The following is a 19,596-nucleotide window of genomic DNA, read 5'->3' on the forward strand; positions in this document are numbered from 1 at the left end:
GATTTACTTTTTCTTCTGTCTAAACACACAGGTTTAGATGTGCAAAATCCTTCAGAGAGATAAATACCTATTAACAGTCTCTGAGTGTGTTAATCTTTTAGCCAATTCTCTACAGTTGATAATGACTCCAATGACTTTATAGTTTTTGTGATTCAGCTCATTGCGTTCACAATGTCTGACACGCTGGGTATTGTCAAAAACAATTCAACAATGACCAAAGATTTTAAAAAAGAATTTTCATTGGCAGTCATTTGACATGGCTTTGTCTCAGAGCAACAGCTCATTGAACACGTCCTTGTAAAAACTTGACTTTGCTCTTGTGAAATGTGATTTCTCTGAAAACCCGTTCTCACTGTGGGAGTATTGTGTATACCCTGCACCAGCTCCAGCTGGTTCTACCAGGTAAACAAGAGGGTTTGAGTGGCCTAAAAAGCTTCTCAGGCTGAGATTTGTTTAAAATAGCAGTGAAATAGAATAAATGATAAGTGCTTTGGTAGCTAAATTGTAATTCAGACAACAATGAGGCAGTAAAACATGCAAACCATGTGACAGTGATCATACTATACTGGTCACATTCTATGCACAGCTGGTGTTTCTGTCTTTTCTGTGCTGCATGCCTCTGCCATGATGGAAGTGCCAGATGTAAATGTGAGCAAAGAGCCATGAAGTCCGAATATTTCAAGGACAATTGTGCCTGTTCAGTCTGCATGTGCATTAGGCTTCACTTTGATGTGTCAGCTTCACATACCCGGCTGACAGGGAGGAAAGATGTGTGACTGGCTACTTGTCAATTGAAATGTGCAAACAGCACGGCGAGGGAACATCAAAAGTAGCTCCTAATTTAGGTTTGAAGAGCCAGCATACCAAGAGGTGCAGAGGACTTTTGTAACAATGCAGTGCTACTGAATATAACAAGAAATATGACAAAAATGTAAGGAAAAAAAACATTTTGGACAGTTGCAACTCCTATTATGTCTATATTCTGCTTTTAAATTGCAAAATCAGTCAAGGTGGCCAAGTGGACGGACAAAGGCACAATGCCCAGAAATGAAAAGAGTAATTTTTGGAAAACATCTTTATCTTATATCTTACCTGAGAGTTATACGTGGTTACAACATGTCTTAATGGTAAATATGTAGCTAGAACCAGCAGCTGAACTGGAAATAGGGGGAAACATTTAGCCTGGCTCTATACAAAGGTAGCTCATTAAAGATTACCTCGACTCAAAAATGTGTCCTTCATGTTTTTATGCCACCTAAAATGTCTGAGCTTGACTAGTATCTGTGCAAATGTGTCCTTAAAGAGATGTTTTTACACTTCTCTACTGAGAGAGGAGATATCGGTGCACTAAAATCAGAGATTCAAATGTACCCCTGGTAAACTAGATTTAGTAACATGTAAATGTCACTGGCAAAGAATCCTCCGGTGCAGGGTGGACCTGTCAATACAGAGGGTGAGAGTTAGCTTTAGCTGTGTCAGTCACTGCCAGTTACAAGCTAACAAGCTAACAAACTACTTAGCAACAACATAAAAGATCCTGAATACTCTTACTGCTAGTTGCCTGTGATTGTGGCTCAAACATGTATACCTGAATCTCTCCAATGTTTGCTCTTACACTAATGCTAATCATGTAGATGCGTGAACAAGCAGCAGTAGTGGGCAGGTGTGAGGCTAGATACAGTGATTTGTTTAACTTAATATTAATGATAGGAGATAATTTTTACATACTTTAAAATGTGTCTGGACAGGAACTTTAGTATAAAGACTGTAAAAGGGGGAAGCATTTTACTACCCAAAGGTAACAAAATCTTATTACAAGCACGTCTGTTTTTAGACCAGGAGCTTCCGCGCTGGAGACCAACCACAAAACAGTCTCACTCATGTAAATAGGCAAGTTGTTGTGTTCACACTTATATTTGTCTCTTGATTATCATCACCTCTGCTGAGTGTGCTTTAGAGGAGCTGTTAAGCAGATTTTATTATTTTTGGGAAGAGCTGTGCTAGCTGTTTACCACTACCTGTTTCCAGTCTTTATGCTAAGCTAAGCTAACCAGCTGTTGGCTGTAGCCACATATTTACTGTGCAGACATCCATCTTCACATATAACTCTTGGAAAGAATAAGATAAGTGTATTTCCCAACATATCATATAGAGATCCATCTTCTGCCCAGGCCTCCACTCCTGAGATGTTGGGAGGCACAGCCACTGCTGCAGACCTTGACTTGAATCTGCTGCCTGCTGTCCCTGGAGCTGCAGGGGGCCGGCTCAACTCCCACGAATGGAGACCTGACAGACAGGACCCCCCGCTGTGATGGATGAAGACCGCTTGACTCCACTGCTGCCACTGCAGGCAGCTCCTACAACTGCTACGGCTGCTGCTGCTCCAGCTGCTGCTACTGCTGCTGTTCCTGCTGCAGCGGCTGTTGTCCCTCAGACTTCCTCTGCTGACACTCTTTCTAGCAGCCTGCCCTCTGGCCACATTTTTGGCTCGCACGTCACCTGTTGGCACCCAGCTCACGCTTCCATACCCAGGCACAGCGTCCACCCTCCGTGCTCGTTGTCGGCACCGCCATCGTCTGACACATGGCGGTAAGTGTTGGCTGGGCCAGGTGGCCGTACAAAGGACATGAAACCAAACGTTGTGCAGCTGACTCACAGCACAACACATCGTCTGTAGTCGTTGCTCACATCAGCACCAATGACATCAAAAAACAAGACACTTTTGCGCAATGATACGGCACTGACACCATGTTCCTGTAACAAATACTGAAACAAATAACTGAAACAAATACTAAAACAGAGTTGTCAAGCTGTGCACCAAGGAGGAATAATATAAACAAAGCAAGTAATATAAATGCTGCTATCAAAGCTGCTTGAGGTTGACTAAAGAAAAGAAGTGTGTATATCAGCTCAGGTTGCAGCATCACAGTTACTGCCACAGAAAATCCTTCTTTATGCAGAGCTTTTTCTATTTGAGATTTCTCGTTGCTACTTTAACTGCTTTTTGTCTGACTCCTATCTGCCAACTAGCTAACATTACTTTTTCACAGTCTGGACAAACTCTGCTGTGTGGAGTACATGAAGACACCAGAGTAACACCAGACTCCTCTTTCTTCCTGTGGCACCAAACACAACACACAGCTGATCTACACACTTTATGACCACAACATAACAACATGACATAGCCACCCCTCACACATTCACTGTCTCATAATAAAAACATAGACCGTGGGGGCAAAAACAAACCATGCTATCATGGCACCACTGTTGACTCAAAATGACGTTGGTCTCAAGTGAATGGTAAGGAAAATTGAATCCCTGCTCCCCCAGTGAAATCTTTTAGAGTGGAGGCAGTCAGACTGAATATGGAAATGTGAAGTGTAATGAGCTGACAATTCAGTCTGATATCAGGCTAAAAGGTTGAATGAATGAATGAATGAATGAATGAACTATTTCTTTAAGAAAAAAAATGCATAATACTGCAACCTATTTTTTCTAAAATGCTGTAGTCACATAAATCAAACAAGGCTGCTTCTCAAATCACTCTTGCTTGCTCCTCCACTGATGCCTAGAAGTGTGTGTGAACTGACAGTGTATGAATATTTAAAACAATAGTCTTTCTCTGTAAACAAGAATCATAAAGTGATGGAAATTTCCACCTAAAAGTAGCTCTGCAGTTACAAAAGCAATGATAGTTTCTATTCAAAAGCATTATGTGCTTGTTTTGTGAGGACTTATGGCCAAATTAACTATAGAACTGCTCAAGTGGGAGTGCACTGGTATGTACAGGAGATCTTTTCCCCCATTTAAATGCTTCTGCATATGTGCGTTCATCTTATCCTTTACTGAGCTCTCTTCCAGACTCACACTGGTGGTTTTGTCACAGTCAGGGACTGAAACTGGACTTCCCAGGCAATGGAGGACACCTGCTGACTCAAGATAAATCATACATGCATGCACGCACACACACACACAGACACACACACTCACATACACACACAGAGGAAGAAGCCTAGCTGCCATAAGACACTCTAAGCCAGTTAAAAATGTAAAGCTTCTCTGACAAGCAGGCAGATACAAGGCAGGCAGGAGTCGAGAGCATCAAAAGTACCGATGAAGGCGAGAGCTCCTCTCTCCAAGGGTACGATACAGGGCACATTAAAGCTCATGTGAAAGGCAGCACTGTGTTCTTCATTGCGAGCAAATTTCCTGTTTTCTTTATCATGTTCACGCTTCTCCCACTTCCCTTTTTCATGGACGGTGAAGGAGATGTTGCCGTTAGTGTTTCCTCGCTTCTCTGTAGTTTTGTCTCTGATCAGTCACATGACAGGAACAGGAACGGGAAAAGAGGAACCGTAAACAAATAGCTTTTCTCAGACTCTCAGTTTGGCATAAAGGATGCAACGTGGGAGTCCTTCAAAAGTACAGACGCAGGTTTTCAGAGAAACAGTCGTTTTAATGAGGTACTTGTGCTGCTGCTTTGTGGTTGTCAGAATTGGCAAGTAAGGGATTACATGTAACAGGATTACATAATTAGGATACAAAAAAGATTATTGACAGGATTACAATTTTAAATAATATTTTAAAATAAAGAACAAATGCTGCCTGTAACAGTCTGTATACATTACGACTATTTAGAAGTGTCACAACAACACTGGCCTCAGAGAAACCATCGCTAACCTTACAGTCAATTCATTATCATGGCCTCTAGTGGGAAATAAAGCTTTCACTTGGTGGAAATGCCACAAATAATTTGTCTTTAAATCAGAAGAAGTCAAACAACGTCAGTGCAAGTTTTGCCCTCCAGCTGTGAAAATGCTGTCACCATCCAAGTACTCAAAGTCTAATGTAAAAAAGCACTTACAGATGAGACAAGCTGCTAACATTTGCTACACACACCAATCGCTAACTGGGGCTGAGTACTGTTTAAAAAATTATGCTACCAGTACAAATTCCAGTACCTTTAAAGAGATGCCCATACTAGTACTTTATTCAGTACTTCCTTCAATACCTTTTTTTCAAAGGTTCTTTGTTATGAAGAATGTTTGCAGTGATTGGGTTTGTGCAAAAGCATATAAATAGTCTTTTTTTCCAGACTGGTTACCAAAAGGATTGAATCCAGGTTTTGTTTGACTGGAGAAGTTTTGATACAACTTTTTACTGGGTTGTTTCATATGATTCCTCAACGGTATTGAGCACCAATATCCAGCCCTATTGCTAATGTTAGCTACACAGACCAACCGCTAATGTTAGCAACACAGAAACTATGTTTGTTAGCAAGTTAACATGTCAATACAACAACAACTGCTAAAACTGAAAAATATTTTGGGACTGCCGGTCGGGATGTTGGTAATCAGGCTGTTGTGTTGCTAAAAACACAATTAAGCCCCAGACTAGAATGAATTTATTTCACTTTACTTGAGGTTTGAATGTTAATTGTGAATAGCACCCTATACTTAAAAGTACATTTAAATGTGCATTCCAGCTAATAATGTAATTGTGCATCCACGCATAACAAAGGAAGTAATAACTGGACAAATTCTAAATAAGCTCACAATAAACATAAAACATTGGGTTAAAAAATCTCACCGTATTTAGTACTGAGGTAATCGAAAAGTAGTTATACTATTTTATATATATATGTATATTTTAACAGGTAATCAGTAATTGTATTGGAAGACATATTTAAAATAACCCTTCCAAGTCAGGTGGTTCTATATTGTGCAAAAATTATAAAATGCACTGAGAAGCCGTTTAAATTCTTCTGTCTTTACAGCTTGATGGACACTTGGTTTCAATAAAATCACAGTTAAACGTGGTTGAAAGAGACAGAAAATGTACCAACTGAAATCGAATCCCTCTTTTTCTCTTTATGTCTTAAATGGTAAAGAGCAATGTGTAGGTGATAGTACAGCCAATTATTTCAGTGACACAGTATCTGGCAAAGGGCCAAGGCTACAGCGCTCTGAAATAGCTCTGTATGTCCGGCGAGGGTTGGGAGGCCATGCAGGCCATGGAGCAGACCTGCTCTCTGGATGTGGAGTCAGCCTGCCTCAGGCTGTAACATACTCCCTCTATCTCCCTCTCTCTCTGAAAGAAATAAAGTCCACTTCCTCTGTCATCTGGACACAAGGCCGGGCCAACGCCAGGCGACGGACTGACTGGCAGCCCGGCTTTGATTTCATTGTTACTATGGAGGAGGATGACATCCACTATGTCCCTGTCCTCTCCACTATTGGGGGTGTTAGGCCTTTCCAACATCCTGCCAGAGGAGGGGTGCGAAATTAAGGATGCGGCGACAAGCCATCTGGGCCAACTTCCTATGTTTCCAACCTCTGTCCCTGACTAAATCTTCCTGTACCTGCCTCACAGGCACACCGGACAACTCAAGCACTTCCTCTGTGGTGGGTCATTTTTTTTTGCATGTCATCGTTTTTATCACTGAGAAATGGTTTCCCCTGCTGAGAGGGGAATGAAGCACATTCTGGTAAATGCTTTGTCAAACATGTTTTTGGACCAACTAAAATGTCTCTTCGAGTGCAAGCAAGTGCCAAAGATTAGCACACAGTCCACGCCTGCTGTGATGGCTCGCATGCTCCTAAAAGTCAAGCTGTGACTGCTCAGAGGCCAAACTTTGAGGAGACCCATTACTGCGCTTATTACCTAATTCCTGGAGATTCAGGTCATAAACAAGTCTTCGCTGTTGTGTTAAATGTCCTCGAGCTAAATCAATGCAGCAGCTTAAGACTGCGTAGAAAACAAGGGCAAAGTAGGGAGTGCCGGGTCAACAATTATGGTGCTGAATGCCTAAAGGGAGGGAAGCTGGCAATTTCCTCAGGCTTTGCCAATGGACTCTTTCCCATGAACCCCAAGCGACCTGCAGTGACAAGAGGTACGAGTGACCAATGAACTGCTGCACAGACTTCTAAGTCCCAATCCTGTACTGACACAGCTGCTTGAGTCTGAGCAACAATTTGAAGATAATAACGATGGAGGCTCTTGTTAAACTGATAAGAGCTCGAAATTATGCTTGTTTCTAAGCAACGTAAGCTCTTTGGAGTGTTGTAATATCCGAGTAAGTGCCACCACGTCCCAGGATCCAGTTTCTGCCTTCAGAACACGTGTAGACTGATCAGCCAATAAAGGCAATAGACGCCACAGAGTTATTTCCCTGCAGTGTCTGTCAACACTATTTATAATAAATGTCTTTTCCTTACTGGTGCAGAGTTTCATGTAATTACCCTCCCATTAGCATGTCAAGATAATTAGTGAAGTCCTCACAAGGGTAAGTATTTGTCTGTGTAATTTCAAAGCCCCTAATTATCAAGCTGAACAGAAAAAATTGCATCATTTTTTTGGTCTCAATTAACAACAGCAGTGTCATATAATTTATTTCATCTTCCAGGTAAAAAGCACTTAAGTATATAATTGTCCGCACTCTGACCCCTTTACGGGTCAGTTAATTCACTCACTGGCTCAAGTAGTCAGTAAGTGAAGCATGACTAAAATTAATTTCTGGCTGTCTTTGTGCTCTACTGGCGTTGGTATGAAACTCAAGTCTCTATAAACATGATAGAAAGGACAGAGAGAGATAGAAAGAAAATCAATAGGTTAAACCTCCCCTGCATGGTAATTATTCCAAGTGTGGGAGAGCGTTTTAAGGTCTAAGAAAAATGTGCATTGCTGCAGCAAAATGGGAGCCTGCTGTGGATAACATTTCATTTGCACAGTAGGGAAGCCGAGGACGACCATGAAGGAATGATTCTGAAAGGACATCTTTAAAATCTTTTATTGCGCAACATGGTCTTTTACGGGCAAGCCAGACTTTGACTCTGACAACAGTCCTATTGATTCTGAAAGTTGTTAAGTGCCATGATGAAGGGGCAGGAATTGTACAAACAGCTAAGTGTCCTTTTTTGCTGTGGGTCAGACCTTTTAGAGAGTTCTACTGCCATACGACTAAACCTCCCAGTATGCTTCATCAGAAATACCTTTTGGACGATTAGCTTAGGACACCCATTATCCCCCCACACCTTTCCAATGGTGGAATGAGGGGGGCGTGTGCAACAATTTCTGTAACTTTCCCAAACCGACAATTGGTCATTCACACCCACTTTATGGCATGATTGGCCAGTGTCTGTGTCTGAGGTGAGACAGGATAAAGGGTTTCAATTTCTCTCTCTAGCTCTACACAACTTATTTATCTGTCACTTGTTATGTGTACAACAGAGTACCACACTGAGAATCCAGGTCATCCAGGAGAGAGTATCTGAAAATGGCATGGTCCAGAACGGACAGCACACCTAACAAAACAGTTTTTTCTGGCTTGTCTGAGCCCTAAGGGTCTACAGCCGTGCTAGCAGCACGTCACATGACTTGGACTCACGTCAGACTCAAATCAGAAATTTGATTACTTTAGACTGGACTTGACAAAATCAAAAAAGACATGAAACTTTACTCGACTTGTGCACTCACTTCAACTTGAGCCTTCTGACTTGAAAATACTTGATACCTGACACAAAGCCCATAGATTAAAAGCCTGTTATTTAGAATGTGTGCCATGAAATTCGGGTTTAAGACATGGGACTTGCCTACGCTGCCTTTGGACTTACTTGGTGGTATGAAGGTATTATGGTATACCAGGGTACTTAGAAACCCAGAAGGTATGATTTTCAACACTGCCATCATGAATTAAGTTATTTAAAACATAGAAATAGAAGTTAACTTAATTTATTACAGTAGGGAACTTAGCCAACCGAATTATTCAGAGGTAGGAAAGAAATAATTTTCATTTCTGCTCTGTAGCCTCGTTCTCTTGTTAATTAACTAAATATAACTAGATATTGAATCTTGAAAATATTGCCATATATAGCTTTATTTTGACACGACCTCTTCCAACTATGAAAGCAGTTTATTAGCCACATGTTACATCTGTATCTCTGTTCAGCCAAATGATGTGTTGGTATCCATGGAAACAAGTGTCATCAATTTATGGAGTAAGGGTGTTTAAACACAGCAAGACTTGTCTAAGAAGACTAATTGCATATAAGACACAAAGCACTGTAAGCTAGACAATCAGTCATATATGCTGTAATGACTTCAATTTCTAGCTTTAATTACTCTTTTTTTTTCCACACAAATACCATCATATATATCGAATACTCCAGAGAAATGTCAGGAAGGTCAGAGTATGAAAAAATAGATACCACCTGAGCCTACTTGGGATCTGAGTGCAAAGATTTGAGATTTGTTTGTGACTTGCAAAACAATTACTTGGTCCAACCTCGTTAGCACTAGTCCAGCTGAACTTAAAAAACTTAGAAGATCATTAAAGTTATTACAACTGTTACTGAGAGAAACACGAATGTGTTTTTCAACAGTTATTGAGATATTTCAATCTGGACCAAGGTGGTGGAGCTACCAACAGACCAACATTACCATGCCTATGATCCATGTCTAAAAACTGGGCACAGGAAACATGGAGGGAAATGTGAAAACAAAAATACCACAGATGGTTTTCATCAACTATCTAACACCAACTTAAGACACATATTTGGCTTTTGCTGCAGATTCCTGGTGTTGAAAGAGCTTATCGCTCAGCTCTAGTCATATTTGGGGTGTTGGTGCTTTAGCGTGATGAGAAAGTGAGTGACCAGACATACAAATGCCCAAGGGGCCTCACTGCTCCATGCCAGTGATGATTGAGGCACTGGACTCCCTATTTATTTGGACTTTACTGCAGAGAGCTTCCCACACAGAGCAGCAGCGACAGCAGCATTCCTCCCTCATCCAAGCTGCTCTCCAGCTGATAGAACAAGATATTCAAGGACAGACACCGAGGGTACGCTCCTCAGAGTCCTGAGGTTGAATCCTGAGACCAGCGCTGAGAATAGGGGGATATTGTTGGCTAAAACAACTCGACCTCTATAAGTGGACGACTAGAATAATACCCAAAGAGTGAGAGTCAGATTTCTGGGATGATCTGATCAAGCGGAGGTATGCGTACAGAAAACACTCAGCTAAAAGCAATATCAACACTATGCACCCAAGACACAGAGCAAGCCAAAGATCATCTGGCTCTAGAGCTCAGCTTTAGAGGAAAAAAGAAGATTCGCTGCTTTCATATGTGGTTTCTTTGACTCAGAAGGTTTTCAAAAGTCAATTTTGCTGCAACAAAAACAAGGAAATTAAGAGGAGATGAATCAATCAATCAGTGATTCACAATTCATTTCAATAGTTGCCTATACCAGGGAAGTTGCACCAAGAATCTTTTTTTTTTCAGATCAGACAGAATTTCTGTAGCTGTGTAATAAATGTTTTGGAAGGAGCATAATTCAAACCAGAGATGGAGCGTGACAGGAAGATGGCAAAAAATGGCTCGGGGTGAAATCCTGAAGCTCCATAAATGCAGCTGCTGTGTAAATTATATCCTCTCTCCCTAAAATGACAATGACTTCTGAGCTAGCAGGTTTACCATCCACTCTCCCTCAATCTTCCCCTGCGATCATAATAATGTGAAGCCGGTGCTATCATCATGCTTGCATCAGACTCCGACTGGAAAGTGTCTCTTTAATGTCACACATTTGTATTTTGCTGAAAGGAATTTGGGGGCAAAGAGGGTTAAGGAAATCCGTCAGACTAAAGACAAATCTGATCATTTCACAATTAAATATTTAAATACGAGGTGTTTAATCTTTTAAAACAAGACTTAAAAATATCTGAGTTATTCAGCAGGAGGTTTATAAAGTCAGAGCACAGACAAAACGGTTTGCAAAAGGTAAATTGCTACATCCATGGACTATCCTTTCTATCTTGGAGTTGTTGTGCTCAGCATTCATGAGGGACAAATAGACTGAAAAGAAAAAAACCAGTGTGTCGTGACTGTTCAACTCTGCTTATTATTGAAAAACTTCAAGTTCATTTCAGTGTGAACAGGTGGGCAAAAAGCAGCAATACTGAGCAAGAAAATTGGCCTCTTTCTCTCATGTCTCTACCTTAATGTGGCACTCAGTCTCACAGGTACACACTGTGAGGACATAATTGGAAAATGTACAACTCTGATACACAGCTGGTGGAGAAATTGCGTTTGTACTGAGCATCAACTGAGAAACATGAGGGGTCTGTGTCCTGTCAGTCAACGTTACTGATATTCATTCATTATTTGTTCATTCATTATATTATTGAAAAGGTCTCTGACTAGTCAAGATTTATAACACCTCTTGGATCTTATTGTAGGCTAATGCATCTCAACTTGTCAACATACTCTAAATTTTTATGCCGTTTGTATTTCTGCTTACTCTATGACCATTGTTACTTATATAGGGGCTAAGCCTTTTTGGCTTCCAGCCTTTCCTGCACAATGCCCTAATTTTTTAAATATTCTTATTATCTTATACTCAACAAAAAATTAAACGCAACTTTAGTTTTTTCTCTCTGACATAAAAAATGTAAAACTTCTTCTGTGCACATGAGAGGTTTATTTCTCCCATATTTTGTTCACAGATTTGTCAGTGAGGACTTCTCATCCATCCACGTGACAGGTGTGACATATAGAGATGCAGATTAAAGAGCATGGTTATGACGCAGGTCTGGATTGGTCACAATAAATGGCTAAAATCTAAAATCTGCAGTTTGATCTTGAAAGGTTACATTTTTAGGCACTGAACTGTGGCTATTTCACACACAGCTACAGATACCATGTTTTTTTACGCCGCAGGGCAAAAAAGAACCCGGGCAGAGTAGGGCAGGTCATGGCTTTGTCCTCCTGGTGAAAAAATTTGTATCTGTAGCCCGATGTTAAACAGCCATAGTTCAGTGCCAAATAAATGTCTTTTTTCAAGATGAAACTGCACATTTTAGAGTGACCTTTTATTGTGACCAGTCCAGGGCAGACCTGTGTCATAATCATCACAGTTCCTTCACCTTTTTAAGTCAAACCTAAGCACTTTTTTCAAGGTGCATTTTCTAGCTTTTTGAAGCACCTTACTGCTGTGGTAAACTACATACTTAAACATACATACTCAAAATAATTAATCCACTTTTTCATTATGTTAAATCAGTTATGGTGCTATAAACAGACAAGATTATGTGTCATGATAACCTTCTATAGTAGGGTGATAAATGAAAGGAAAACACAACAGTCTCATGTTTCAAAAAGTTTGACCTGTCTCTAAGTAGAATAGTACCTATACAATCTGACTGAGTGAATATCCAACTAATTTTATTTACCTAAAAAGTGAAGTACTGAGTCAAGTAGAGATTTATTAAAAAACTAATACAATCACAATTCCAAGGACTATATCCAAAATCTAGGTACTTGTCACGCTTCCAAGGATTTCCAGCAACAATCAACTGGATTTTAACAAATCTGTGACCTCAGTTTGAGAGAAATAAACCTTTTATCTGCACAGAAATCAGTCTTAGATCTTTGATCTCAACTCATGAAAAATAGGAGCAAAAACAAAAGTGTTTATATTTTTGTTGAGAGATGGTCAAATTAACTAATTTAAACTAACTGTCAGGGCTGCAAGGGAGTCCTTCAGAAGAAAACACCACATATGCACTAATAGGCTCATCAGGTTTGTGTGATGACAGAAATGTCAGACAGAGCTTTACGACTCCAAGAATCACATTGTGGATTAATGGGGAACTGTTCTTTAAGTTTTATATTTGTTTTGAGTGCTAGAAAAGTTTGGACTGAGCTTTAAAAGAACATACAGCCAGGTGAAAAGAAGTGAAAAGAGAGGAGGGTAACTTCAGACTCAACTTTCACCAAACACTATTTGACACACATTATAAAAGCTACCATTACTGAGAGTTGATGATGTTTACTGTTACAGAGGGGAATGATTACCCTGAAATGGGTCATTCCTCTCTGAAAAAAAATGGGCCCACTATTTATCTGTTCCTCCAAATGTATGTATGAGACCCACCCAGCACAGCTCGGTGATATTTATGAAAGGAGCTGGAGCCATCCCTCCACACTGGAGTTGTGATTCGGGTAGCCATATGGCAAATTCCCCTCACAAAAGTATTCCCTGTTCTTTATGAACAGCTGTTCAACAGCAATCAGTGATGAACTTCTCAGACATACACATTCAGTCATTGGGAAAAACTGCAAAGAAGCTCAGCCATGTTACTCCCAGTCACAGTCACTGAGGCCCCTGATTCAAGTATATCACAGAAAAGAGTGGGATGAAAACAATGTGCTGTACATTTATAAATCGCTGGTGTTTTTTTTTTCAGTTTTGCAAATTTTCTAGAAACACAAATGAATAAAAAGCACATGTGGACTCAGATCACACAGAAAAAAGACCCAGAAATTAGTTTGGACTGGATGTAAGTGACATTCTCTCACCTTTCACTTGCTTTACAAAAATAAGATTACACAAATAGATCACTCTGAGGGATTTGAGGGGATCTGACCCCTGCTATACTCTCCTCCTCCTTCTCCTCCTCCACATGTCAGTCCAGTCTAAATCAGTCAGCTCTCCTCCCACTCCTGCCTCCCCAAAATGGGACCTAAATACATAAACTATCAGGTGCCACTCAAAAACTCAACATATCTCAACAGCATCTGCTCTTTTTTGTTCCCCCCCTCATGACTTTAGCATCATCAATTAACAGCTGCATCTTTATCAAACAAACACAACAACAGCATGCCTCCCCCTAGTGCCTATCTGCATGTAGACTTTGGAGACTCAACTGGGGTTCCTTATTAATCCAGTGTCACACTGAGAGGCTAAGAGGCAACTTTCAATAATGTGTGAGTGATAAATGGTGCACTTATCAAAAAATATAAAGAAATGCGTCTGCACTTTGCAAATGAAAGGGATTCAAAGTAGGTTTAAGTGCAAGGATTTCATGTTTTTGACTGATTATGAAGCATTAGCTTTAAAATTATGCAGAAATATGCCACTTAATATGCAATAAATGTAACAGAAAGTGTACAGAAAAGTTAACCTTCAGTTTTAGACCGCAGCTTCAACATGAATAAAACGCTGAAGCCTCTAGACATAAAACTTCAATCAATCTCAGATCAATTATTTACTGCAAAGTCAGCGTAAACAGTCAGCTCGACCTTTCCCTTCATTAAAAAAAAAAAAAAAAAAAAAAAGTTGTGCGGTCCAAACTTTGTGTTCAAGTCTCCTCACTCACCTGAAGCGTATGCTATTCCAATCCAAGTCCGACAGAAAAACGAAAAATCTGTCTTCATCTCCAGATCTCCGGTCCAGAAGTGCAGAGAGCTTGAGCGGTGTTTCTGATGAAAACTCGTTAGTTTTGATGCGGGTGGCGGAGAGCTGATTTGAATGAATGTCCGCGGATGGAAGTGAAAAAACTCAGGTGAACCTCGGCCAATCGATGCCAGATCTGGACTCAGCTCAGAGAGGACAGAGCCGAAAAATGCTGAGGGAGAAACAAAAAACCAACAACAAAAAAAAAAACACGTCTGTTTTTTTCCTCCACGTTTTGTCAAAAGGATGCACAAGGCACTGAATGGGATTTACAATGATTTCCTTTTCCTTTGCTCGTGACCGGAGCGCATGCACAGCCACCCATCCAGTTCATAAAACGAGCTGAATTGGAGGGGGGTGTGTTTGTGTGTTGGCGGTTGTGGGGTGTGTGTGTGAGTGAGGAGGGGGGGTCCTAACATCCATGACTAATTTCCATCCTGGATGATCCCATTCATTTCACCCTCTGCATTAAAGACTTATAGTAACCATACTGTAAAGGATAATAAAGTTTTATCCTCTATAACAGGACACCATGAAGTAGGCCTGCAATAAGAACTCTTTCAACTCAATAATGACAGAATTTACTACGCTATTCAGCAGCTGTGGATTTCCATTTGTTGCTTTGGGGCAAAACTGTTTGATATTGATTTTAATTTCATGGATTTTTCAAGGCATTTAAATCCCCCCTGACTTCCAAAGAGCTCAGCAGGTATTCCTAATGCCATCAAAAAATCATACAAAGACACCACAGGAATCCAGCAGGGTTGCAAAGAAAGTGAACACACACCACAAGACAGACACAACCCCCGGGAGGTATATTAGGAGAATATTACATGATTTCTCCTTTGGTAAAATAATCCAATGTCTGCCGTATTACACAAACTTCCTAACTTGCAGATCTTAAGCGTTTGTTAATCATGAACAAGTGAAAAGTGCTGTTTCTATCCTAATCTAAGAAGCAACAGTTTAAGCAACATAACTTCCCATAATCTGAAATGAACTCTCCTAACTGTAGGATGAGCATTAAACTGTCCTATCTTTCACTTTTCAACCTGTGGTAGTAGCTAATTTACTAACTAGCTAACGGTCATGGTCGCTAACAGTAGTTTTGGCTAACTTGTTTGATCCATATAACTCTTTTACTGCTTTTATACAATGACAGATATAGGGGAGACTATGTGCTATCTTAACCCACTGTCTTTCTGTTATCTCCATAATTAGCGTTGTTGTAACTTTCCCAAAAAGAACATCTTTAAAGTTGGTGCCCCTCATTGTTTTCAGTACAGTTGTTCTTAAGTTAACGTTCCTATCTTAATTTAAGATCTTAACGTCTTAAATTCTCCTAATGTATAGGAGCTTTCACACAATGGATGATGGAGACGACAGAGACTGTCTGTTATTTTATCTCTATTTTTTCTCCAAGGTTAGGGTTGTTGTAAATTTCTCAATATTTTTGGATTTCTCTTCAGACGTTGCCAAAACCTCCAACTCATCTGTGTTGAAATTAACTTCCTGTCGTTGTTTTTGCAATAGTGAGGTGAGTGAGGTATTATTTTTTTATACTCTTTGAATTACACATGTTGTTTGTTATTTTAAAACCTAATTTTTCAAATCAAATCAAATCAAATCACATCAAATCAATCAAATCAGCTCTCAATTTGATGTAGGTTTGTCGTCACGTACATGACTTCTGCGTGTGCAGTCTTTCTAGTAACATATCTTCACAGTCACTTCAACAGTTTTGTGGCAAACTCAAACTTTCCTGACTTGAAAATTCTGTTTTAAATTGACAAACAACATAAGGACTATAGTTCATATTTTTTGAAGTTATGGTAGTCCACTAGAATGGGCTCCTTGTGATTAAAAAAAACAGTGCTACAGTGTTAGTTGCTATAAACAATGATAAACAATGGATGCATGGATTGGGTAAGATTTCCTAACCTGACTTAAGACAGGACGAAGTAAGATAAGATATGATTCCCAAAGTTCTTTTGTAATTCCAAATTGGGAAAAATCTTATCTCATACTTACAACTTAAGAAGTTTCTGAAATATGGCCCCTTGTCTCTAACTCTTCTGACACCTTAATGTCAATGCAATTTTATCTGTTCAGGTCAAATGTCTGCCATTAATTTGAGGCAGAAAAAGTTATCTTTCTTGCTATGAACACAAATTCTTCCAGTTGTTCAATAAACTAAAGCTTGAGCAGGAGTGCCTTGGGAGAAGCTCACTATTAGAACTCTGTAATTACTCTTCTGAAGGGTCAGATGCAACGGTGCCTCAGATGAAACTAAAGTGCGCAGAGTTCTTCCAGCCTTGTCCAAGTCCTGTTAACCCCATCTGCCCACGCATCCATCCTCCTGAGGGAGTGCTCGGAGTGTGAATGAAAATCATGTACTAAGAGCGTAACAGGTCCGTAGTGAGCCACTATCTGCTCTATTTTATTTTACAGGGAGGGATTTTGGAAATTGAAAACCCATGTACCATATACACTCAGATATAAAAAGCCAGAGGGCACAAGAGGTTGGTACTTGGATATATATGCAACACATACACACACACACAGATAGATGGATAAGAGTTTTGGGTGCAGTTGGGTATTTCATTTATTAATTGTCTTATGGAGCCACAGAAGAACCAGCACACCAATTTAAGTCTATATAATCAATCCCAGACAGGTCTGCTTTCAAGCACCATGAGTGCACTATAAAATCAATAGTATGCTGCATCTGTACTTGGAAACCCATTACAACAATATTAATGTTAGCTGACTCAAGACTCCGCCGTAACTGTTGAACAGCAGTCCACCCATCACCAGCCAACAGCAGCCGTCGATTAGACATATGAGAAAAAATATTTTTTCTCAATATGATTATGTTATTCTCAATGATTTCTGAACCACGGCAGACCGGATGTCAGGAGTGTGTGGAATAACAAGGAGTCAAAGGATCATTGCGTGTTATTGTGGGCATGTGTTTCCCCTCAGATCCCTTAGGGTGATCCACCTCTTTGACCTTAAAACACAATGTTGTGATTGAATGGTTGTAATTAAAATGTTCTCCTGCTTTCAGCCGCACAGCGCCGTGGGCTTCGGGGGAAAATAAACACACTAAATCGTGTTGATAGTTTAACAAAGCTGTGTCCGGGGAGTTACCGAATCTCATTACGAATACAAAACAGATAATGTCATAAACGCATGAAAACACTTGAGTGGCCAATAAAATAATAAACTTGCGCACATAAGCATTCAGAAAAGCCATTCAGACAACAGTGATAACAAATAACAGCCCTCGTGGAGGATAGCATGATCGCCCCTGCTGCGTCAGATGAAATGGTTTCAGTCCATAATCCTGCCGGTTCCTGAGAGACAAATGAGGACTCAAGGACCCGTCCTTGAAGTGCCAGCACTCCATCCGGCCCATCCTCAGGTCAGGAAACACATTACGGATCCACAGCTACCATCATAGGAAGGATGTGGAGCATGCATGCAACCCGCTCACTCTCTCACTGAACTTCATGCTCAGGGGTCCGTGCAATACGCTGCACTCTGCCAAGATACTTTGAAGCAGCTCTCACTGTTTTGTTTTGTTTTGATTCAGGTAGCCAAAATTTCTCACGGTTGTAGGTCATGCACAAACTATCAGTCAGCAGTTACAGTGAGCTTACTGACTGGAAGACAGAGCAATACTGCTGTATGCTTACATGTAAATTATTTACTATCTAATTAGCCATGAAGCTAATGCTTTAAGTGAAATGCAGCTGGTCAATAAGTTCCTCTATAATGCTGAACTCTTGCAGCTGAAAGCAAATGTTGCCTTAAGTTAAAGTTCTTTCATTTGACTAGAATTTTTCACAATTAAATAAACCTCTTTTAATTGATTTTTTGACCACTTGGAGGCAGCGAAACAAGCGGTAAACACAATATCGACCACCTTATGAAGACGATACAGCTGAAGTGTTAGCAAACATCCAGCAGACACAGAGAAATGTTAGCATTCAAGTGTGACTGGCGTGTGTGTGTGTGTGTGTCAATGTGGCAAAATGTGGTCCAGGAGAAACCTCCTGTAAGGAGAATGACCAAGCAGTTTTGAATACTCTGGCAGGTGTGTATATGGCTGTGGACCAATTTTGTCAACATGAGAACATCTGTGTAAGATACAGTCATGAAGAGTGTATGTGGCTGAACAGTGTGGAGAAAAGCAGACAGCAGAGGAGAAAGCCAGAATAATGGAAAGAGAAAAGGTGAAAAGGCGCATTTAAAGGAGAAAAGCCAGGGAGGAAAGTGCTGCTACATGCTATAAAAATACAGATATCTGAACAAGCAAAGGATTGTGGTTTGTATTTCAAGAAAAAAGATACTAGCGGTCCTCAGCAAATCATATCACAACTACCTTTCCCATGATGATGAATTATATGTTTTTTAAAAAAACGGACTCATGCTATATAAGCAGGAAACGTGCATTGAAATAATCTGGAAAATAAAGATCTGTAGTCTTTTTCTGTCAGTTACAAAGTCTCCACTCAGAGATACCAGAGCTTCATGATGATAAATGCAAGTCCAGCAACACTGGACATTTATTCCTGTTGCCTTATGTATGGAACTGACTAACTGTTGAAACTGAAGACACTTGGCTTTTTTTTTTTTTTTTTTTTTTTTTTTTTTTTAACTAAAAGATATGTTAGTGGCATAAAGGTCAGTGTATCTGATGTATCACCCAAGTTTCATACTGGCTAAGATAACCATGTATATTAGATGTTAATGAAAAAACATACACCACATCTACCACTAATGTTAATGAGCAAATCCAGAATATGAATAGGAATATTTTCAGTGAATTTATTTTTTGTTATACAAAATAGAAAATTAAACTCATTGAAAACCATATATATATTTTTTTTAGCTAATTCCCTTTTCACCATGAAAAACTTGAGAAAGAAAAAACAAAACCCAAAACACTAATTTCTTGTTCTTTAATACCCATAAAGTGTAAACAGAAAAGATATTTCAACAAAAAGCCTACTGTCTATGTGGTCTGTTGTGAATGGAGTGAATGTAAAGATCAGCCTGAATTTCTATCCCAGTCCACTACTGGCAGGTAGTGCACAGTGGGTTTATTAGAGCTTTTTTTTTTGCTGGAAACAGCTGCCTGCTGTTGAAAATAAATTTCATGAGGGCGGCAAGAGTGAACCGAGATAAAGATGTTGGACAGAAAACCAAAACAATTGACAGACTGTCAAGCTCAAGGGAACTGCAGAGTCAGATGGTAATGCTTTGATTGTCGACTCATCTCTTTCACATTCTACTTTTATTTTTCCAACTGCAAACATAAAACATTGATTTGTGCAGCTTTAATTCTGAATGC

General features: G+C 39.9%; 1 protein-coding gene across 2 annotated transcripts in view; it reads right to left on the reverse strand.

The window, feature by feature from the left end:
* flt4 (fms related receptor tyrosine kinase 4) overlaps nt 1–14,413 on the reverse strand; it is a 71,156-nt gene extending 56,743 nt beyond the window's left edge. The window contains exon 1 of one of the 2 annotated variants that reach the window (XM_084719440.1): nt 14,158–14,413. In XM_084719440.1, coding sequence (XP_084575566.1) covers nt 14,158–14,215 — 58 coding nt within the window. In that variant the 5' untranslated portion in view covers nt 14,216–14,413. The remainder of the gene's footprint in view (nt 1–14,157) is intronic. The other variant, XM_084719441.1, reaches the window with a different exon arrangement.
* Between the last annotated feature and the right edge of the window lie 5,183 nt (nt 14,414–19,596).

Source organism: Lutjanus erythropterus, chromosome 5 (genome assembly GCF_056507025.1).
Source record: "Lutjanus erythropterus isolate fLutEry1 chromosome 5, fLutEry1.hap2, whole genome shotgun sequence".
Classification (NCBI taxonomy): domain Eukaryota; kingdom Metazoa; phylum Chordata; class Actinopteri; order Lutjaniformes; family Lutjanidae; genus Lutjanus; species Lutjanus erythropterus.